This window comes from Carcharhinus amblyrhynchos, chromosome 13 (assembly GCF_965287045.1).
Source record: "Carcharhinus amblyrhynchos chromosome 13, sCarAmb.v2.hapA, whole genome shotgun sequence".
Lineage (NCBI taxonomy): Eukaryota > Metazoa > Chordata > Chondrichthyes > Carcharhiniformes > Carcharhinidae > Carcharhinus > Carcharhinus amblyrhynchos.
In genome coordinates, this window is record NC_137336.1 from 46,127,049 (window position 1) to 46,151,047 (window position 23,999).

Below are 23,999 nucleotides of genomic sequence, written 5' to 3' on the forward strand. Positions count from 1 at the left end.
ATGGTAAGTTAAAACATTTGACAGGTTTTAGAAACCAGCAAAAAATTACTGAAAATGAAGGAGAAAATAGTGTACAAGAGAAAGCTAACTAGAAATATAAAACAGTTAATAAGAATTTCTACGAGTATTTAAACAAAAAGTAACTAAAGTGAGTGTAGGTCCCTTAGAGAGTTTGCTGGGAAATTAGTACTGGGAAACAAGGAAATGGCAGAAGTACTGAACACGCATTTTGGCCCAAATATTTGATCCCAAGGTGGTTACACAGAGTCGGGAAATTTCTGGCTCAGTACACCTACCTTTGGGTGAAACAGCCCAGAATGTCCAGCTTTACGTTCAAGGGGCAGTTTGCAAGGGGTACATGTTGAAACAATTCAAGGGCTGCCAAATCCTGAGGTGGGTTGATTAAAATACTCACCTTTCTACTCTGGGACTTTGTTTCAGTTTTAATAAAAGCAGGTAGGTCCGCAACCCTTACCCTCACACCATCTTCACCCCCACACACTCCCTAAGTCCCATCCATGTCAACTCATGCTCCCACCCACTCCATGACCCCTCATATTCTCCATGCCAACCCATGCATTCTATCTGCTCCCTTTGGCACCTGGTGGTTTCTGTGCCACTATTGTACCAACTGATGGCAACACATGACTCCCCCCCCCCAACCCCCCACCAATCCCTATGGCTTCTTGTAGCTGCCCTGTCAACTTTGTGTCAATCTATTGCATATCACCAAGCACTATTTTCCCTTATAACCTCCACACTACCTTATCTAGTATCCACCACAAGGAATCATGCTGAGATGAAATAAAGCTTCACTCTACAAAGAAGACAAACTTTCGTTGATAAAAGCCCATTCAAGATATTCAAATCCCTTCAAGTACTCAATACTTCACAAATTTCAGTACATTTGTACTCATAGCCCCACTTTAAAGACAGCTAGTCGCTTAATAACTTCTTTGAGCTGTCAGTCAAACTGGCAACTTACAGACCCACCCCTCCACCACGATATGATGGGCTGTAGAAGCAGGTAAGCAATAACATGATAAATGAATATTTATTCATTTAGCAAAAGTAAATCCATAAAGTCACACGATAGCCTCTTCATTTGCTGAGTTAGTGTGTAGAGGGGACACTCCTTGGTAATGTGCAGCAGGTATTTGCATCTTTCCACAAATACCTAAGGTGTTTTTACAGAGGCCCCAGCATCCTAGGATCTTAAAAGAAGTGACTGCAGAAATGCATTGGTTGTGATCTTCCAAAATTTCCTCTATAATGGAAAAGTCCCAGCGTATTGAAGAATTGCAAATGCGACACCTCTGTTCAAGAAAGAGGGAGTAGCTTAACATCTGTGAGAGGGAAAATGCTAGAATCCATTATTAAGGAGATACAGCAGAACAGATAGAAAGTTGTTATACAATCAGGCAGAGTTAACATGGTTTCGTGAAAGGGAAATTGCATTTGACTAGCTTGTTGGAGATCTTTGAGGAAGAAATGAGCAAGGTGAATAAGGAGAACGTGGAGATGTGATGTATTTGGATTTCCAAGATGTATTCAATAAGATGCCACATGAAATGTTACTTCACAAAATAAGAGTTTGTGGCGTGGCAGTAACATGTTAACATGGATAGAGGATTTGTTAGCTAACAGAAAGCAGAGAGTATAGATAAATGGGTCATCTTGAAATTGGCATACTGTGGAATGCCACAGGAATCAGTGCAGGGGCCTCAATTATATACAATTTATATCAATGTCTTGGATGAAGGGACTAAATGTTGTATCATCAGTTAAATTTCCTGATGATACAAAGATAGGTAGGAAGAAGCCATGAAGAGTCTTTGAAGGAATTTGGATAGTTTAAGTGAGATTGCAGAATCTGATTTACAGAGGGATCTGGGTGTACTGGGACATGAATTAGAAAAAGCATAAAAATAGCTTAGTGTTGTTACAATTGTACAGGGAATTGGTGAGACTGCATTGAGTATTGCGTGTGGGCTTGGTCTCCTTACTTAAAAAGGGACATAATTGCAGTGGAAGCTGTCCAGAGAAAGTTCCCTTGATTTAATCATTGGACGAAAGGGTTAATTTATGAGGAAAGATTGAGCAAGTTGAGTTTATACCCATTAGAGATTAAAAGAATGAGAAGTGACCTTATTGAAACAGATAAGAACTTGAGGGAAACTTGACAGGGTGGATGCTGAGGAAATGCTTTCCCTTGTGGAAGAGTCTAGAACTAAGGTTAAACACAGTTTCAAAATGAGAGGCCTCCCATATAACACTGAGGTGAGGACTTTTTTTGCTCAGAAGGTTGTTAGTCTATGGAATTCTCTTTGCCAGAATGGATGTGGGGTCATTGAATATCAGCCTATCAAGGCTGAGTTAAATTTTTGATAGACAAGGGCGGCTGGAGAGTACAGTAGAGTTGAGAACACAATGAGATGTTCTTGTGATGAGTATACTGGAGACAAGGCACTTTGAAAGTTGCACCCTTTTTCTGGTTTCTAGGACTGGACAGCTCTAGAACAGATCTTTGTTGTCATAGTTACCATCGTTTGCTATGGATTTGCTCCAGGTTACGTCTTTTCAGCTGTGTCATTGGAGCAACATGTAGATGTATCCATGCGTCAGTCTCACCCAACAAGAAATCTAAATATTTGATGCTGATATCTTTAATCCCAGTGAAAAGGTTGGTGTTTCTTGTAGACCATTAAATTAGCAAATGTGTGAAATCCTAATGTTTGGTGTGGATTTATCATGTGACTATGCCTCTTCAAAACTGTGACGAACGCGATTCAAAGGGCAAATTGTCAAATAACATTGCCTTCGAGTCACCATGCCCTCATATTTAAGTGGCCTCATTTAGCTTGGTGACTGAAGGCCATTCAACAGTAAAATTCCAATTTGTACACTCACTATTGACAGTTATCTGGAATGATTTAACATTCCAGAATTTTACTGCCATGCCGAGGATGTTGATTTTTATCATGTCACTCTGCTCCTGCCTTTTGATAGGAAATCCCATTCCTTCCTCCAAATTTATCAGTGCTTGCCCAAAAGATTTGCCTCCTGAATAACACTTGAGTTACAGTCAAGGAAGGGATGGAGTCTGTCAGAAAAAAAGCACAGTAAAAAGTCTGACAACACCAGACTTTTTACTGTGTTTACCCCAGTCCAACGCCGGCACATCCACATCAGAAAAAAAGCATCCAGGGCTAATGATGATGGTTGCAAACCAATAAATCACTGTGTGCTCAACTGAAGCTGAGTTCAACTCATAATGAAGGAATACTTCAAAAGAGCTGAGCATTTCTCAAACTATTGATTTTGAAATAAATTGAAGTTCTTTTTGCCAAGAATGAAACATACATCAAATCCAATCAGATAATCACAGCGCGTTTTGTAATTGCTGTCGGAAAATATCCTTTGTTTAGCTGGCAACAAATGGTAATTACTTTGTGACATTTTACAAAAGCCATGAAAGATAATGTACCAGAAATGTTTAATTGCTGTAGCTCCTTTTTATTCACTCAGAAAAACTTGCTTGATTTTTCCTTCTCATTTAGAGAATTATAAGTATCAAAATGGGTACCTACTCACTCCACACTGGACGCTGCACAGCTTAGTGCATGTTGCAAGTTAGCGATTAAATTGTTTCAGAATTTTAATCTCAAGAGTAGTTCGCCAACAGTCAAATAAGTGTGATGTGCCTGCAAACTGGGGATCGCTTTAGATGTCGGAACATCCTCTAAGATCACGAGAGATACTAAACATGAAATAAAAAGATGTTATGCTTCAGTTACACAGGGCATTGGCAAGACCACATTTCAAATTCTGCTGGAACTTTGGTCTCCTTATTTAAGGAAGGATGTAAACGCACTGGTGGTAGCTCAGAGGATGTTTGCTGGATTGATACGTGGAATGAGTGGGCTGTCTTATGAGATTAGGTTAGGGCTATTTTTACACTGGAGTTTAGAAGAGTGAGGGATGTCTCAATTGAAGTAAATAAGATCCTGAACGGTGTTGACGTGGAAAGGATGTTTCGTCTTGTATGTGAATCCAGAACTAGAAGGCACTGTTTTAAAATTCGGAGTGATCCTTTTAGGATGGAGATGGCAGGTGGGGAGGGGGGGATGGTACAGGTGGAAATTCTCCTGCCCTGCTAACCTCTGCAATGCCCCTGCAATGGATCAGAGAATCAGGCATCGAGCAGAAAATGGATTTGTGCCATTTGCCAAACCTCTCATGATGCTCCCACCCCACTGACACCAATCGGGTTCCCAACCATAGTGGGCAGGAATCTGATAAATATTCAAATTCACTACTTTATACATTATTAGCAGACCTGAAGGCTGATTCAGTTCCCTCACACTATTCACCTATCTCACTAGAGGGATCAGCATTGGGCAGGCTTTTGTACAGGTCCTTGTGTGTTGGACCCTGAGGGTCTGGGAAGCACCACCAACCCCTCAGCAATGTGAGGCATCCTTCCCCTCACTTAGGCTCCCCTACAGGTGATGCGCCTTCGTAGTGCCAATGGTGCACTGGTATCCTGGCACTGACTCCCAAGCCTGGCACCTTGGGCCCCACCAGGGGTGGGGTGGCCAAAGAGGTAGATCCAGTGGCTGTTTTCCCCTCTGCCAGTGCCAGGCTGCAGAGGAAGGATCCCTTAGGGTGCCACAGTGGCACTGTGATTAGCACTGCTGCCTCACAGTGCAGGAACATGGGTTTGATTGCCAGCTTGGGTCACTGTCTGTGCAGAGTTTGCACATTCTCCCCATGTCTACATGGGTTCCTCTGAGTGCTCCGGTTTCCTCCCACAGGCCAAAAGATGTGCTGGTTAGGAGCATTGGCTATGCTAAATTCTCCCTCACTGTACCCAAACAGGCATCAGAGTTTGGCAACCAGAGGATTTTCACAGTAACTTCATTGCAGTGTTAATCTAAGTGTACTTGTGACTAATAAATAAACTAAACTCAAGGGCCCTGGGGTTTGGATGGAGTCAGGCTGGGGAAAGGGGTTGGCTTCACCCTTTCCCCCCAGGATGGGGATCTCGTGGTTGGACTTCAGGGGATAATATTTTTCTCTGAGTGTTCTGCAACATTGGAACTAACTGCCTCAGAAGGTGGTAGAAGTTGGGATCACTGAATATTTTTAAGATGGAGGTAGATAGATTCATGTTCAGCATGGACATCAAAGGTTATGGGAGGGGGGGTAGATGGGAAATGTGGAACTCAATACAAACAGATCAGCCATGATCTTATTGCATGGCAGAGTAGGCTCGAAGGGCTGAATGGCCTACTTCTACTCCTATTTCGTAGGTTCGTGAAATACAATTCCTATAACAATATCTCAAGAGGAGCCTGTTTAATTTTAAATTGTTCCCAATTTTAAGTGTGCAATTTAGGTAAGGTTCAAATTTCATGTGACAACTACCCTTATTTGCTGTAGGGATATTAGATAAGTTGGTAAATCCTCTCCTTTACATAAATTAGGAACTAATTCACCTCTGTGGGACAACAAAGTGAATAAAGATAATGCCTCTGTACATAGCCAAATCACTGGCAAATACAGAGCAAAGACATGTGTAGATTGTTAATTTGTGGCTGAGTTTGATTGGAGGAAATGTCTGGATGAGCGGTTCCCTAACTAAGTGGAGGAAAAATAAAGATAAGATGCATGAGGTCAGATAGATGGTTAATTGGGCACTGCAGCCTGTAATCTTTGTGCTTTAATCATAGTATTCTTAGCCTGGTAAACTCCCCAGTGACAAGCATTCAGACCTGATCACTGACTAGATTCAGAGGCCTCACAACACCAGGTTAAAGTTCAACAGGTTTATTTGGTAGCAAACGCCAATAGCTTTCGCCACTTGCTCTTTCGTCAGGTGAGTGGGAGATCCGCCACTCGCCTGACGAAGGAGCAGCGTTCTGAAAACTGATGGCTTTTGCTACCAAATAAACCCGTTGGACTTTAAACTGGTGTTGTGAGACTTCTTATTGTGTTTACCCCAATCCAACGCCGGTATCTCCACATCATAGATTTAGAGGCTACAGGGTGTCTTGTAACCCACAAGAACCACTCGGTTCTTCTTCTCACATTCCATTCTATTCACTATTCATTGCCATGTGAGAAACAGGACCTGTAGTTGAAATATGCAAGCACCATCCATTTGTGTTGAAATGGCAGAAGATCTGTGTTCAATTGAATTGATGAATCTTTTCAAATAGTTCTAAGGTGCAGTAGCTCATGGCAGTTTGCTATTGGTGGCCCTGCCTCAAGCTGTGGCCAGCACAGCAACACACATGTCCTCTGTTAACATAATGTGATTTGATTCTGAAATGAAACGTTAGCTGCCACAATGGAGATTCGAGGGGAAGTTGCTTTATTTAATGCAAAAACAAATCCATATGGCTGGTACATATTTTGCACTGTTCAAAACAAGAGGAAAGAAAACTGATTTGCCATTGAGGAAAATACAGGAAAAAGTCCTCCCTTTCCCCACTTCATGAGGTGGAGGAAACATCTGGAATCAAAATAGCACATCATTCCCAATCTATCTGCATGTCCGGACATCAGCATGTAGTCTCCTTGGGGACAAATTAAGATGACAATTAGTTGTTTGTATATGTGGCTTTTTCTGATTCAGTGTTGTTTTAATGGAGGGGACTTCCCAGTCATTTCTGAATGCATCTATGACTATCCATTGTAAAATGAAATCAGATAACCAAGGGACAGTTAAAAGTTAACACAGTTTCAAGCACAACAATGAAAACAGATCAGTTTTAAGGATTCATTGGTAACTTTCAAAATCCCGTGAGGTGTGATTGGTGCACTATGGGCAACATTTCAGGTTAAAAGTGGTGTCTGAGGCACTTGCATAGTTCTACACAAATTGTGGGCTCACTGGAAATGCTCATTGGAAATATGCAGAGTAGGCAGATCATAATATTGCAATCGAATTTGAAGCAAAAACTGCTATTTTGAAGCTTAACACTTCAACTAATGCTATATCTTAATAAATTGCTGAATACCCATTCAGCAGTAGGAAGGACCCCTTTAAAGAGATTGTGTAACCAGTTTCATTTTAATTGCTGGTTGATTTCTTCTGCCATTGCTACGATTTTAGTGTTTGGTGTGCTCTGTAGTCTGCAGGGAGGGGTGGGGCACATGCTGAATGACTTTGGGTGGGATTCTCTAGCCTCCCCTCAGAGTGTGTCCCTTGGCAAGAGGCAGCACATCGTCGTCTCTGATCTAGCCACTGTCAATGAGATTTCCCATTGACTCTACCTCATACTGCGACAAAACGCACAGCGGAGGTGCGACGTCAGCAGGACCAGAAGATCCCGTCGGCACGAGGAGCCAGAAGGGTCTGACCTTTGTCCTGACTTCAAGAATTCTGCACAAACCATTTGTTCTGTGCACCCAATCACATGAAGTTTGTTTGCAGGTGCAGCAAGTGATTAGGAAGGCAAATGGGGTGTTGTTGTTTATTGCAAGGGAAATGTAATATTGAAGTAGGGAATCTTTGTTTTCTTTCTACAGGATGTTGGTGAGACCGCATCTGGAGTATTGTTTTAGTCTCCTTCTTTTAGAAAGGATCTAATTGCATTAGAAGCAGTGCAGAAAAGGACAACTCGACTGATTCCTGGGGATGAAGATGTTGTCTTAAGAGGAATGATTAGATAGGTTGGACTTGTATCCACTGGCGTTTAGAAGAATTAAAGGCAATTTTATTGAAACATGGAAAATTCTGAAGGGACTTGACAGGTGGATGCTGAAAGGATTGTTCCCCTTACAGGGGAGACTAGAGATTACAGTTTAAAAATATGGGAGCTCCCATTTAAAACGGAGATGAGGAGAACTTTTTTCTCTTAGTTTCATTGATCTATGGATTCTCTTACCAGAGAACAATAGAGGCTGTGTCACTGAATATTTTTTAAGGTTGAGTCCTTGAATACTTCTAAAGCTGAGTTGGATAGATTTTTGACAGACAAGGGACTCAAAGGGTCTAGGGTTAGAGAAGAAAGTAGGAGCCAAATCAGACTACCATGATCTTATGGAATGGTAGAGCAGACTCAATGGACCAAATAGCTTCCTGTTACTAAGTTGTATGTTTGTTTGGATGTATGTTCATTCACGTGGGTACAGTGGCTGGCATTCTGCTTGGAATATTAACTGATTTGGAGAATGAGCAAACAGCACAGAAATCAACGCAAGTTTTGGAAAGCGAGGGGTGGAATCTCAGCATATCTGTGACATCCGTGTGTCAGTGTGTTCTCACTGAAATCCAGCACCCACTGCTGTCACACTGCAACCTCAGATCAGGAAAAGGGCCGCATTGTCAGTGATTGTCGATGATGATTAGCATTTATGTATTTGACTCCTTCCAAACTAGAAGTATTTTGCAGTTGGCCATTCATGGTTGTGTACGAGAAGACACTGAGTTAACTACATGCCGGACAGAAACAGGCAGAGTGTACCCTCGGTTTTGCTAGGATTGCAGATTGTGCGCTTCCAAAATTCCATGGATTCTGGAACAATCCCAGTGAATTTGAAGGTGACAAATGTAGTTACACTAAACAGGGAAAAAGAAAATGGGGAATGACGAGTGAGCTACCGTGAAGTCAGTCATCAGTAAAATGCTGGGATCCATTAGTAAGTGGTAACACTGAACTTAGAAAATCATAATATGATTAGACAGATTCAACATAGATTTATCAAATAAAATCATGTTTGACAAATCTATTAGAGTTAGTTTGAGGATGTAAGTAGAGTCATCCCAGGAACCAGTGGATGTAGTATTATTTGCAAAAGGATTCAGTAAGGTTGTTGCACAAGAAAAGGGCTCATGCTGTTGAGGTTAATATATTACCACGGGCAGAGGAATTGTTATAATTTTTTTCATGGGATGCAGGAGTTATTGGTTAGGCCAGCATTCGTTGCCTGATTGTCTTTGAACTACGTGGCTTGTTCAGCCATTTTAGAGGGCAGTTAAGTGTCAACTACATTGCTGTGGGTTTGGAGTCACATGTAGGCCAAACAAGGAAAGTGTGGCAGATTTCCTTCCCTAAAGGATAGGAAACAGTCAAACCAAATTAGTCATTTTCAGATCTGTACGCTGGGGCTAATGTGGTACTGTGAGGATAAATGCTGGGGACTCAGCAATTTACGATCAATACTAATGATTTAGATGAAGGAACCAAATGTAATCTTCCAGGTTTGCCGATGAAATAAAGCTAGATGTGAAAGTAAGGAGGACATGAGCAGCTTACTAAGGATTTTGCCAGGTTAATTTTTTTTTAATTAGGTCCTCACACACACTTTCTTCCCTTTGGGGAATAGTGGAGAAGTGGTGGAAGGATTCGAGCTGATAATTAGCCCACTGAATGATGATATGAATATTCCTTTCCATGGCCAACAATTCCTGGCATTGGACATGAGCCTGGAGCTTTGGGATACTACCACTGTGCCACAAGACCTCCTTCTGGTTTAAGTGAGTGGGCAAGAAGGTGGCAGATGGAGTATAGTGTGGGAAAATGTGAGGTTATGGTGGTGGTGGGGTGGGGGGTGGGGGGGGGGGTTGTTGTTGGCGGCGAACTTAAACAAATTCCAAGTGCCAAACGAGCATGAAAACTGGAGAGAATTTCACCCATTTTTTCAATTCGCTTTCAGATGTGGTCTTATACCACTTAGTGCAAAAAAAAGGCAAAATGTGATTCATGCCACCACCGCACCCCATCCCCCATCCCCCCCAACCTCCGGGATATCACCCTGATAGACCCGCTTCCTCCCCGCCCATCGCCCCAGCAGGAACAGTAATGCACCAACCACTATGTTGTGCATATCCAGTAGCGTTTTTTCTCAGCTGTGCAATCAAGGTTCTCACCCATGTATTGTGCAGTCGAATCTCTATGTTCCTCCAGGGACCTGGCACCACAGATATTTTTGCCCCTTAGCCTGGCCGCAAGTGACTCATGCCCACTGTCTTATCACATGCAGATCCCATCTCTATGCTATTCTGTAAATTATGGCCATTGTCAGTGATTGGGTTGTTGGCTGTGAATGTTAAATCAAGTGATGGTGTGTCTTCAGCATCACTGTCTCTCTGTTCCTGCACTGCTGCTCCAAATTGCATTTCATGGGTATCTGAAAAGAGAAAAGCTCAAGGGTAAGTTTGTGGAGTGGGGAGAATGGGGAGGGAAGATGGAGAGAGTGCAAGAGGTACATGTTTACAGCATCTGCAGCTCACAAATCAAAACTGTGTGCAGAATGAAGGATGTGGGAAGGAGAGGTGGAGATAAAGACAGGGTCAGCTTTTATGGTTACAAATACTCTGCTGGTCTGCTCATAATAAAGGATAGCATTCCATTAGCCTTCTTAATTACTTGTTGTGCCTGTACACTAACTATTTGTGATTCATGCCTGAGAACACCTAGATTCCTCTGCACCTCAGACTTCTGCAGCCGTTCTCCATTTATTTTTTATTATTCCTGCCAAAACGAACAACTTCACATTTTCCCACATTATACTCCATGTCCCAGACTTTTGCCCAGATTTACTCAACCTTTTTATATCCATCTGCAGCCTCCTTATGCCTTCTTCACAATACACTTTCTGACTTATCTTTGTCATCTACAAGTTTACCCACCGTGCTTTTTGCTCCCCCCATCTAAAGCCTTGATGTAATTTGTAAATCATTGAGGTGCCAGCCCAGACCATTGCAGCCCCCCACTCGTCACATCCTGCCATTCAGCCAATGGTCCATTTATGCATATGAATAAATACCTATTAATGAACGTATGCAGGTTGTGCATTGTGACTGTTTTCTTGAGCTGTCGAATTTAGCTCCCAGTGTTTCTAGTTAACAGAAATAGTTGAGGAATCGAGCTAAACCATGGATTTAATACCTGCTAGAAATGCCATATGTGGCATTTTAGTCTACATCATTCAGTACACGAACAATAGTGATAGCTTATGTATAATGAATGATTCAAAGTCTGCCTGTGAAGCAGGCTGTTGGTGTACTCCTTAGACAGCTTCATCAATTCAACTCAATTTGGACTGATTGCTTGGTACAGGAAGCTCGACTGAGGATGCAAATTCCAATTCTACCAAGCATGTTGTAATATATTCTGTATGATTGCTGCAACAAAGCTTGGAGTTCTTAGTACAGCTGTGAAGAGTGCTCTAAAAACACCATGATTTTACAGTCCGCCCACGCCTGTCAGATCAGCTTTCATAGACAACTGAAATTATGGTAATGCTAAAACTAATAACTATTTCCTCATAAAAACTCTTAGTTAAATTATGTTCTTAAGTAGCCTTTTCAGAACAGTCTACAATTGATTATTAGCGATGGTAACTTAGTAACGTGGGTTGCAGCACTAATCAAAGAAAACCCTTAATCACCAAGGATGTGTGAATAAAGTTTAGTTTAAAGGCCTTTATATAACCATTGGAATGATTTTGGGACTGAGTTTCCATCAAGGTTAATAGCTTGTTTTAGTGTTAATTGCTGGAGAATTTCACACATGTAAAAACATTTTTTTTTGCTACCTGATTTCCAGTGATATGGATAAGGACTGTCCAAGATTCATAGAATTGTAGAATCCCTGCTGTGCAGAGGGGACCATTTGGCCCATCAACCTGCACTGACTCCCTGACAGAATATTTTACACAGGCCGCTCCTCTGCCCTATCTTTGTAATCCCTCATCTAACTGACACATTTTGGGACACTAAGGGGCAACTTGGCATGGTCTATCCACCTAACCAATGCCCAAACCCACCTAATCTGCACATCTTTGGACTGTGGGAGGAAACTGGAGCACAGTAAAAAGTCTGACAACACCAGAGCACCCAGAAGAAACCCACGCAGATACAGGTAGAACATGCAAACTCCACACAGACAGTTACCTGAAACTGGAATCAAACTTGGGTCCTTGGAGCTGTCAGGCAACAGCGCTAACCACTGTGTCACCGTGCCACCTAGGACACAGAAGTCATGCAACATTCTCCCTACACCTCCAATTCAAACAATGCAAGGGACCATCCATGTCATATATGCTACTACTGTATTTTTGAACCCAGTCTGATCTTTTCATTTCTGTCAGTTTCTCTTCTCAGCCTTGAAGATCTAATTCTGGCATATGTGTTGAATACCAGAGTTTAATCTTTGTATTTAATTATTGACTAGCTTTATTAATTCATTCTTCCATGTGTCAGTAATTGTAAGTCATCTCGTGAAACTATCCACTGGGCAAGGCTATTGTGCACAATATAAAGCACATTGAGCTTCTATACTCGTCATTGCTGTAAGAACTAGGTAGTAATAACATGTAGGAATCGGAAAAGTCATTGTGGCGAAGGGTGGGTGTTTGTTTTTTGATATTGTGAGCTGGGAGGATCAATTGAAGGAGGTCTATATTATATGTGGTTTCCTAAACATGCATAAACATAAACTCCTTGATTTCCCATTTCATTGTTCACCTTGATTAGCAAACAATATAGCTGTGTGAGAGCAAGCAGGTGCACGAAATGCAGTAACATTCTCTACTCAATTGTTCTGCAAATGTGTGCAGGCTCTCAGCTATTCCAAGTCCCACTCACTGGTTTTGAAACAGGGAGGAGAAATTTCAGTTTGGAAAAATACCATCAAAACAGGAAAAACATGTTGAGAACCTTTTCCATACAGTGATTAAATTCTGAGCTGATGATGCCACTGTAGTAGTTATTGATGAATATATATCTAAATTAGTTTCAAGGTGAGAGGAAACAGGAAACAAGTCAAACAGAACAAAATGTAGAGGAACAGACCCACACCATTGAAATACGTATGTTCTAATTGATTAGAGTTTGGTCAAATTCAGCTTTCATTAATGTTTCTGAATGTTGCATATGTCTTAGGTATAGTAATATCTGTGGAAAGAAATATTTTCTGATCAAAGATGTCACAGCATTAACGGTTTCCCTCTGCTTCTATTACAGAGAGCATGTTTGCAGAAACCATAACTTCAGCACGGCTCAACACAGCACGACTGAACAGTTGTCTTCCTCAGACAAGTCATGACAATGCCAACTTCAATAATAATGAACTGGAGAACAGTGTTGTTGTGGCAAAAATCACAAACCTAAATTTAGGTGAAGTTCAAAATCTTGCAGCAGACAATCATAATTTACCATGCTGTACCAACCGACGGCTTCGTTCACGGGGCTTGCCGTCTTTCCTCGACACCGACCTTCACTTTCACCATATACGAGGGCCAGATGTCACTCTTTCTCAGGACAGAATGGGAGCATGCACAAACTGGCAGGAGAGTACTAGGACCCTGGTGTTCTCTGATAGGCCTTTGCACACTGGGGAGACCCTGTATGTGGAGGTGGGGCATTTAGGGTTACCATATTATGGTGCTCTGCTCTTTGGCGTGACATCATGTGATCCCAGCACTCTGCGAACAAATGAACTCCCAGCGGATCCAGACTTCCTGCTTGATCGTAAGGAATACTGGGTGGTGTACAGAGGCTTTTCAATGCCCAACAGTGGTGATATTTTCAGTTTCACCATTCTGCCTAATGGTGAGCTCCATCATCGTGTTAATGGGATAAACATAGGGATGCTGGTCTGCGTGGACACCACTCAGTCGCTGTGGGTGTTCTTCAGCTTACATGGAGTGGTCAATCAGCTAAGGATACTGGGTAAGTACATGCTTATCCCATATGTCAAGTGTTTCTGCTATTAACTGCTCAGTGATTCTTCTGGGTGAGATTCTGGGGACACAACCTAAAAATTAATTTGAGAAAGTATCATTCTCTCTGAACTGTGCTGGTATGAATCCTGTAGAATGCTAATGTAAAATTACTATTCTTAAAGGCTCTTTACTCAGCTCTTATTTTATACCATATAGAAATTTTAATAAACAAAAACATATTTTGTTGTGACTGCATATAGACATCAAGATATTTAAGTGTCCTTGTATTTTGTTTGTAAATTCAGTTGCATTCAGTTGTAGTAATGGCTGTGACTTCCACCATCAAAGTATTTCAATAATAATCTACTTTTCAAATCACATATGGTTATGACAGTTGAAATTGATAAGAGTTTTTAAAATTACCTGTCAAAAGTTCCCAACTCCACTTTTCCCAAGGTTCAGAAGCTGATTTACCTGGCAAGGTTCCCACAGCCTTCAGGAAGTCAAATACTTGAATGCAAATAGCAACCCAAGAAAACATTATATTTGGAGCAGATATTTAAATGGTGAATACCACATCATTTTATATGCATGTAGGGTCACCCCCTGAGGTGGGAATCAGAAGGTGAGCATGAAATTGAAGCCCCACACACCTCTCATTAGGTCCTCCTGTCGTGGGCTTGCTCAGTGATGGGAAACCAAATTTGGTCCATAGGGTCAGGGTAAGAGGTTGGTGCACACAGACACACAAACACACACATGCATGCATACACACATACACCCTCACAGCATGAATTGCTTGGGCGAGGTTCTGCAGGGCAATAACTGCATGAATCTTTACCATCAGGTCAAAGATGGGAATACAAGTAAGGGGTTGGCCACTTAGGACTGAGATGAGGAGAAATTTATTTCTGAGTCTTTGGGGTTCGCTACCCAAAGACCTTTGGATACTCAGTCATTAATCATATTCAAGACTGCTATCAATTGACTTTTGAAGGAAATCAAAGGATGTGGGGATTGTGAGTGAAGGTAGACTTGAAGCAAAAAAGCAGCACAAACTCCTGAATGGTACAGCAGGCTTGAAGGACTCTTCTCCTGCTCCTGTTTATGCTTTTATATTCAGTCTGAAAACCTTTGATTGTTTTCTGCCATTCAATCATCTTTCGACCTTCTTGACCACATCCACTTACATTTCATGTACTATTACTTTTCCATAAATGTCTTACATAATACCAAATCAAATGTATTTTTTTTAATTCTCCATCAATCACATTCATTTCTTTTATTTGTCCTCTGTTTTTTCTTCCAAGTGTTCTTTTTGGTCGATCAAGCATGACTCATCTTACAGAAATCCCTGTTTGGCAATTCTGTTGTGTGCTAGACTTCAGTAGTTTATGAATAACTGAAGGAAAGCTAACGGACTTGGCTTATCTCAGTGTCTCATTTTCCACCTTGCAATTCTCTGATACATAAATATTTTTCAAACGAATTATAGTCAAAGGCTCTGCTATTCCTTCCCTAGTTTCCTACAGAATCCTTTGATATAAACCTGGTGATTTATCCATTACAAGTCTTAATAGCTTCTTAGCACCAACTCTTTGAACGATAATCTTCACTTGAGGCAGACTACTTATTTAGTTATCTCTGCCACTACCCGAGACTCTGCAACAAGCTTCTTTCCTTGAACATTTATTGAGTTTTCATCGACTCCGATTACCTACCTCCAAGTAATATTTCTATAAGAAGCCGTCTTTATTGCTCTTCATGGTGTTTGCTAATTTTCTCTCATGCTGTCAATCATCACCTCATTTTAACCCCAGGGTTTTCAAGTGCACAAGAAAGGCGTTTAAACCCCAAAAGATGATGATTGAGGTCAATACAAGCAAATTATGCCAATATTTTCTTTTTTTCTCCAGAAAAGTTACAGTTACTTCCTGATGTATTTTGCACTATTTCCTTCAATGGCCTTCCTTGATAACTCACTTCATAAATATTGTCTTTTGTGTAAAACACCTTCCTCCTCTTTTGTTTGCCCATTTCCAAATTTTGAATTGTTAATCATGGCAAACAGTCAGGCTATATCAACTTAACTCTTGAAAACATCAGTTATGTCACCGTTAAGACTTCTCTTTGTCAGCCCTCTGTTGGGTTATGCTTGGACTGTTTTATTTACCTTCCTAACAGAGGAAACTTGCAAATGGGTGGTTTGGATTTTTGAACAACCCCGGGAGATGAATGAATTTTTTTCATATATATATATGTATCTATATATATATGTATATATATATATATATATTCTCAAGCCATCTAAAATCTGATATATATATATATGTATATATATATATATCAGATTTTAGATGGCTTGAGAAAGTAACAACTTGTACTGCTAATTATCTTGGAGAACACACCCTTTTTGTGTCCATCATTATCAGTGATGTTGAAAAAATGAGATTTTCTCGGCAATAGTGCAAATCACTGAAGAAATTTGGGTGATGAATGCTCAATATGTTATCTGATTTATACACAAGAGCACACACTGCTCTTTAATAATAATCAGTGTCTTTGAAGATACGAGTTTTATTTCCACAAGACATAAAAAATTTGTACTCACCATGTACATGTCATGACTTTGGACTACACTTATTCAGTATTTAACAAAATTATTTTAAAATTAATTCAAGATCTAATAATTGCAATCCATTATGCATGTCATTCGGTATCGGTTGAAGGATAAATACTAGCCAGAACATCAGGGCGATCTCTCATATTCTTCAAAATAGTGTCATGGGATCTTTTGGATCCACCTGAGAGAGCAGAAGGGACCTTGGGTTGATGTCACATCCAAAAGACATTGCTTTGAATATCACAGCACTCTACTACAGCACTCCATTGCAGCATTCCACTGCAATACTGCATTGGAGTGGCAGCCTAGACTTTGTGTTCATGTCATTGAATTGTGACGTGAACTCAACCTTCTGACTCAGAGGTGGGAGTCACGGCTGATACTAATGGCAGATTAAACAGAGTCCATAGATTTCATTTGTGTTGGGCCATGAATATTTGATTCAAATATTTTTTGTGGTTAGGTTCTATATGCTGTCATGAAGAGACTGAGAGTCAGGATTACAGTTTTAATAATGGTGCCTCTAATGTTGAGCAACTGAAGCATCATTGAAAAAAATTAAGTCTGTTTGCATAATTGAAGTCCCTAAAATTGTTGATATTGTTAATTAAATATTGGATGCCAATATATTTGGGACAAACAATATGAATAAAGCCAGATGCAATTTGCCTTTTGGTACCGTCAGAACCTTCAGTTTTATTTAATGGTGACTACAAAAGATGATGTGAATTGACACAGAATTGGTGTTAACTGATACTCTGGGGATACTGTCAAGGCACATTGTTAGGACAGAATGGAAAGAGCCTTAGTTTCCATCTGGCTGGTCTGCACTTGATCTTAGATTGATGTCAAAAATAGGCTGTGATTTTCTTTAGATTTTGACCAATACAGACAGATAAATACGATGGGTTAGACCATACATTTGTTTCACTTTGGTGCTGACACAATCCTCAGCTTATGTTAGCAATGAGCACTAAATATAGTTTGATCTGGTTTAGGTTCAATATGGATTTCTAATTACTTACTTCCATTATTCAAAGTTTATGTCACAATTCAAATTATGTCACAATATAGGAAAATAAATGTTCACAATTTCATAAATGTTCACAATGTTCAGATCATACTAATGTTATCTCTGCATGTTGGGCGCTGTGTACTGAATAGAACTGTACTCACTGGAGTTAATATGGTTTAATATCCCCTCTACAGGTACATCTCAGTCCAGCCCTGTAGATGTATCCCCTTCAGGTTCTCCAGGTGGTTCCCATTATGACAGTGACTCTGACATGGCATTCAGCGTTAATAGATCCTCATCTGCATCTGAATCGTCACTGGGTGAGGAAAAATCTTTGTTTGTTTGTACTCAATATTAACCTATGCTGTCTATGTGATTGAAAGGTCATGGGCAGAATTCTCCCCAAAAAATTCTAAATGTTGAATTTGTGTGAAAACTGGAGTAAATCAGTGGGAGTTCAGAAAAGAAACTCCCATACTCTGTACATTGCTGAGTGCACCAGCGTAGATCACCCCAGAAACCAGTGGGCGGGGCCTATTCCCACTGCAGAGGCCAACAGCATGGTGCTAAGCAGACCACCGTGCATGCACTGATCTGTCAGCACTGAGAACAGCACATGCGCAGATGTCTGCCGGCCTCCCAATTGCTGTCAACTCGATCACTGGCCAGCGCCGCGGCTCCTGCAACACTAGCTCTCAAACCCTCCCCACAGCCCTTTTGCTGACACCCCCCATTCCAGGGCCTGCCTCGACCCTGACCTCCTGCGCCCCCCCATCCCACTGACAGCCCCAAACCATTCCCACTCCCTCCCGCAGTCCCGACTTCTCCCCTGCTGTCCTGACCTCTCCCCCAAGTGGACTGTCCCCCCACCACCACTTCCACCCTGATGCCCAGCCCCGATCGCTGGCCTCCATCCCTCTCCCACCAATCCCACTGCAGAGTGGCAGTAGCACCCCTCATCCCCACTGATTGTCTCCACCAGGCCCTGCCCCATTAGGCCCTACTCTCTTGGCACTGTCCCTTGTCCAGTGGGCAGTGCCATGGTGCCATCTGGGCATTGGCATTTTGCCCCTTGGGCAATGCCAGGAAGCACAGGCTACCAATGCCCAGAGGGTGCTATTCCCCCCACCGGCCAACTTTCTGCCCCCTTCACTCCAGCAGGTTCGGGCCACCAACTCCCCGTAAGTGGGGAGCTATAGTAAACCCTACTGGAGTAACCCACTCTTACGGGAGAGGCTAGCAGATCCAGAGTCCTGACCTACTATTTATAGGTAAATTATATTTAAATTGGCTTCTGAGTACATCAGGCCGCTCAGCACCAATTTCTGGCACGGAGTTGGAAGTGTCAGATATCCGGCACTGGGAGACATGCAGGGGCTGTGGCGCCCAGCGGCGAACCTTTGGAACGGCCTTCATTAGAGTCTCCCGGCCCACTGTGTAGATGGGAGAATCACCCCCATTGTCTTTCATGAATGGTGGTGGAATCTCATGCCCTATTTCCCAGAGGCATAAGTTCCACCTGACAGGTACAAACTAGCATAATTCTCACCACTAGTGACAAGAAGTTTCCCCCATCCACAAGGTGAATCTTTAGACGTCCCACAACAAACTTGTGCATGAGGCACCGTGGACATATGCTGTAAGGTCTCCATTTGGAACCGAGCAATTGTCACACATTCTGGAATCCCCTCCCTGAAACAGATTCCTCCTAACAAGTCCCACATCATACCTATGCAGAAAACAAGAACCAGACAATGACAACAGGAACATTGCCCCATCAATCCCCCAAGCATTTCAGAAAATGTGACCAAGTTCAAGTTTTTATGCAAAATTGAAAACACCTGAAGAAAAAGATGGAAAACACTCCTGCAGTCCTACCCATATAATCCTACAGTGCAGAAGGAGGCCATTCAGCCCACCGAGTCTGCACCAACCACAATCGCACCCAGGCCCTTTCCCCATATCTCCATGCATTTAACCTAGCTAGTCCCCCGACACTAAGGGACAATTTTGCATGGCCAATCCACCTAACCTGTACATCTTTGGAGTGTGGGAGGAAACCCACACAGACATGAGGAGAATGTGCAAACTCCACACAGTGACCCAAGCTGGGAATTGAATCCGGGTACCTGGTGCTGTGAGGCAGCAGTGCTAAACACTGGCATCATGCCACCCCTCCGGCTATGCTTCCCTGTATTCTGAATCTGAAACATGATTATAAATGTACAATTATGCGTAGTTTGGTAGTCTATTTACCTTCCCATAGATGGCCTGTTGAGAATATACACCAGTGTCACAACAATGTAGAAAGTAATTATTTTAAAATATTTACATCAGGACCATTACTTGATAAATGTTTACCATTTTTTCTGTTCATAATGTCTTATTTACACCATCTGCCTTGTTGAAATAAAATATGACAAAATAGAATGTAGCATATGCTACCTCAAACTCTACTGAAAGAGAGTCTATGAATTATTTAAGAGGGGTGCTAGATAATTGATAGAAAAGTAATACTGGTGTTGGAGCAAGCTGGAGAGTGGGTTAGCCTTTATTAGACAACACTCACAGCAACTTGCCGCGGTGGAGGTGAATCATCATTGCCGATGTCAATGGGGCTTCCGGTTGAACATGTGGAAACTTATGGTGGGAATGTGCCGTCGGCAGGACCGGAAAATTCCGCCAGCATGAACAGCTGGATAATTCCAGCCAACGTTTAAAAATGAGGTTTGGGTCACCATTTGAAACAGAAACGAGGCAAACCTTCTCAGAGGGGCGTGTGTCTTTGGAACTCCCTAACTGAAAAGGCAGTGGAAGCAGAGTGTTTGAATATCTTTGAAATAGAGGCAGACAAATTCTTGGTAAGCAAGGGATTGTTAGGTTATTGGGGATAGGCAGGATGTAGATTTGAGGTTACTATCAGATCAGCCATGATCTTATTAAATGGCAGAGCAAGCTCGAGAAACCTACTCCTACTCCTTGACCATATGTCCAAATGCACTATAACATTCAAAAATCTACCGACGCGATTCTCCCAAAAAAAATGTGAAGAACTGGAATAACTCCCACTGATTTTTTTAGTAGAATAGTCAAAATTTATCTCCCACACTCTGAGCACTGCAGAGTGCCATGGCACGATTCAGACTGGAAATCAGTGGGTGGGGTCTGTTCCCACTGGAGAGGCCAGCAGCGTAGCACTAAGTAGGCCACTCCACATGGGCTGATCTGTCAGATCAGAGATCGTTGCACGCGCAGTTGCCTGCACTGCCAGCCTCCCACTCGCTGACCAGCTCAATTGCTGGCCAGCTCAGCAACCCCTCCAGCGCTGGCCTTGCAATACCCCTCCGCCCCCCCCAATCGCTGCTCTCTCCTGGACTTCTCCGGGCCAACACTTCCTGGCCCGATCTCCTTCCCCGCCCCATCCGGCTAATCTGATTTCCAGCAAGGTGGTGAAGACTCCAAAGAACTTGGAGCTAGAGGCATGCGGAGACCCTGGTGCTCAGCAGGGAGCCTGCTAAACGACCTCTGCAGAAGCCACCTCCGACAAATTTTAATATGTTTCAGGAATGGTTGTGGCTGATGGCCATATTTGCAGTTTGCTTCCTGTTTTTAATCTACTACTGAGTGCAGCAATTGTCAGCCATTCCAATATATATCTTGCATGTACTATGCAGTAGTTATCACCCACTGTATTAATAATCAATGCAAAAAAAGGACAAAATATTCATTTTGGATGTGATTCAAAAAAGGTAATAACACTGTTAGTGTTTTTTGATTTTGACTATTTTTGAATGAAAATATTGTAACTTCCCTGTGTGTTTACAGCACTTTTTTTGTTCTGACTATTTTTATGCAGTATATATTTTTTAAAAATAAAATGCTTCAAATTAGTATTCAAAAAACATGTTGCTAATAGCAAAGAATACCGCTGCCATCAAATATCTCGTCAAGGAATGTTGGTTTTCACTGGAATGCAGAAGAAAGAACTGAACACCTTAAAGATGCACTAAAGAAAGAAAAGTAAGGTGGTATATTTATTTGCTGTACACACTCCTCACTGTGCTGAGAACCAAACACAAGGCAAAAAGAGAAGTACTGCAGATGCTGGAAACCTGAACTTAAAAACAGAAAATTCTGAAAACTATCTCAGCAGAATCTGTGGAGAGAGGAAACAAAGTTAACATTTCAGGTCGATGGCTGTTCATCAGAGATGATGAAAGAGTTAAGACAACGATCAGTTTTAAGCACGAGGAGTGGCAGTGGGGGAGGTGCGTAGTGCGGGGAAGGGGATAAAGTTTTAGAAAAAGAACAAAAGGGAAGTTCACCGTTTGGATGGAAGGCAGGAGGGATTAAATGACAAGAGGACACACGGTACAAGGCCAAAGAGAGTAGCAATGGAACAGGTAAACAAAAGATGTGTCTTGAACGGATAACATCTGCTTTCCGAGAACATAAAGTGTGGGGAAAAAAAGGGAGACCAAGCGAGGCTACGCTTTTTCTCTCTCTATCCTTTTATCCACTTGAACAGCAACCATTCATAATTCTGCCACTACTGCCTCCTGTAGACACATATACAACAGCAAAATCCCTCAGCCGCTGCAAATCTAAAATAAACACAAAGATATTGAAGCAGAATCTGGTCACTGAATATTAGCTCTGTTTTTCTCTCCACAGATACTGCCTAACCCACTGAACGTTTCCCACTTTTTTTTGCCTTTAATTCGTTTAGATTCAACTTTCGTTTCTTTACTTGCTCCATTACAACTGCCCTTGGCCTTGCCTTTTGTCATTTAATCACCCTTGCCTTCCACCCTCTCGCTGACTTTTCCCCTTTTTATCCACATTCCCCCTTTTCACTTGCTTAAAATCGATAGCACTCACATTTTCTCATTTCCAATGGAAGGTCATTCGCCAAATATAACAATCTGTACCTACAAATGAAGTAGTTCGAAGTACTAACTAAAGATCAGTCACTTGTATTATTCTTGCATCCTGATATTGAGGGGGATATCAAGCACTTTAATAGGGAGGAATTTCCAGCCGTGCTCGCCACAAAGCCAGAAAATCCCACCCGAGGTCAACAAACCCTTGCATGGTCCGTGCCCTGCCCGCTACAATTCCCATGGTGGGTGGGGAACAAGAAAATTCCACTCTCAACAGCCCCCTCTGAAACGCTAAAGCTAACCCCATGATACACTGCAATATCCTGAGCTTTTTGTTAGGATCTTTCTGGCAAACGCTTGTGTTGCCATGGTAATCAGATAGAACCTCACGAGTACGGTCGGTGTTTCATTCACACCGAGCTCAAAATTCAGAATGTCATTGTACATACTTTGCCCCCCATAATCATTTATGTGCTACTCTAAATCAGCGCACGCCCTTCAATTTCAGCTTGTAATTGGCTCCAATCTCCTGATTCCTGGTGGACGGGGATGTCAGACTCTACTTGGAGTTCAGTTCCTTTATATTGGTTGTAAAAATTGCATTAAGCCAAAGCTGTGTATTCAGTTTGTCCATTTGTAGCCCGAATTTCTAAACTCCCAAGCAATCGGTACATTATTTAGTTGAATTTGAGATGGGGTGAATTCAGCAACAAATTGATAGCACAATAGTACACTCTGCGCTCCATTACATTTCTATTATTTTTAATAGATTTGACTGACAAAATTCTAATGCGCATTGAGAAACCTTCTGTCAGCCGCCCTTGTGGAGAAAGAAAAAAATGCCAAATCATAACAGCTCAAAGCAGAAATTTTATGGGTGGGGTTTTGCGCTCTCCTCGCTTTGCAGTGGCGGAGGTGGCCAACCATTGGCTGGTGGTGGGATCTTCCAGTCCCGTCACTGTCAAAGGGGGTTCCTATTGCTCGCACCTTCCGCCGCCAGGGAAACCCGTGGCAGGAAGTCACCGTCGGCGGAATCGGAAAATCCCATCCTATTTTCCACACCACAGTAGCATATGTTTGACCAGGTTGAACTACAATATAAAGCTGAAATACCTCTTATATAGGACAGTTTGCTGCATACGTGCCAGAACAAAAATAGGTACAGCGTTACAAGAACCCCAAGCTAAAGGGGTGGCACAGTTGTTAGCACTGCTGCCTCATAGCACCAGGGATCTGGGTTCGATTCCTGGCTTGGGTCACTGTGTGGAGTTTGCACGTTTGCCCAGTGCCTGTGTGGGTTAGGTGGATTGGCCATGCTAAATTGCCCCTTAGTGTCAGGTGCCTAGCTAAAGTAAATGTATGGGGGTAGGACGTGGGTGGGATTGTGGTTGGTGCAGGGCTGAATGGCCTCCTTCGGCACTATATAATTCTATGAAAGGTTTCATTCTTAATTGATACTATTTAAAGACAATTTTTCAGCTTCACAACATTTACCATCGGCAACTGACATTGGTCACAGAAAGAATAAAATTCACTATAAACTTGATTCTCTCTTGATTCAGCAAAGCTACATCTGTACAACCACATTTTTTCTGTAGCATGCATAACATTCATAGATAATTCTTTATTTAAGCAGAAATAGCCACTGAGGCCAAAGGACATGCTCAATGTCATGGGAATCTTACAGCAGGTTATAATAACACCAGAATGAATTTCCTGAAGGATAGCGGGTTAAGAGGAGTTCATTGAATGATGAAGGGAAGAAGCAGCAGCGCCACCAAAAGGACAGTCACAA

At 42.0% G+C, this 23,999-nt stretch overlaps 1 protein-coding gene across 1 annotated transcript in view; it reads left to right on the forward strand.

The window, feature by feature from the left end:
• neurl1b (neuralized E3 ubiquitin protein ligase 1B) overlaps positions 1–23,999 on the forward strand; it is a 65,396-nt gene that overhangs the window by 33,372 nt on the left and 8,025 nt on the right. Inside the window, exons 3-4 of the mRNA XM_080201638.1 lie at positions 12,983–13,690; positions 17,516–17,641. Coding sequence (XP_080057764.1) covers positions 12,983–13,690; positions 17,516–17,641 — 834 coding nt within the window. The remainder of the gene's footprint in view (positions 1–12,982; positions 13,691–17,515; positions 17,642–23,999) is intronic.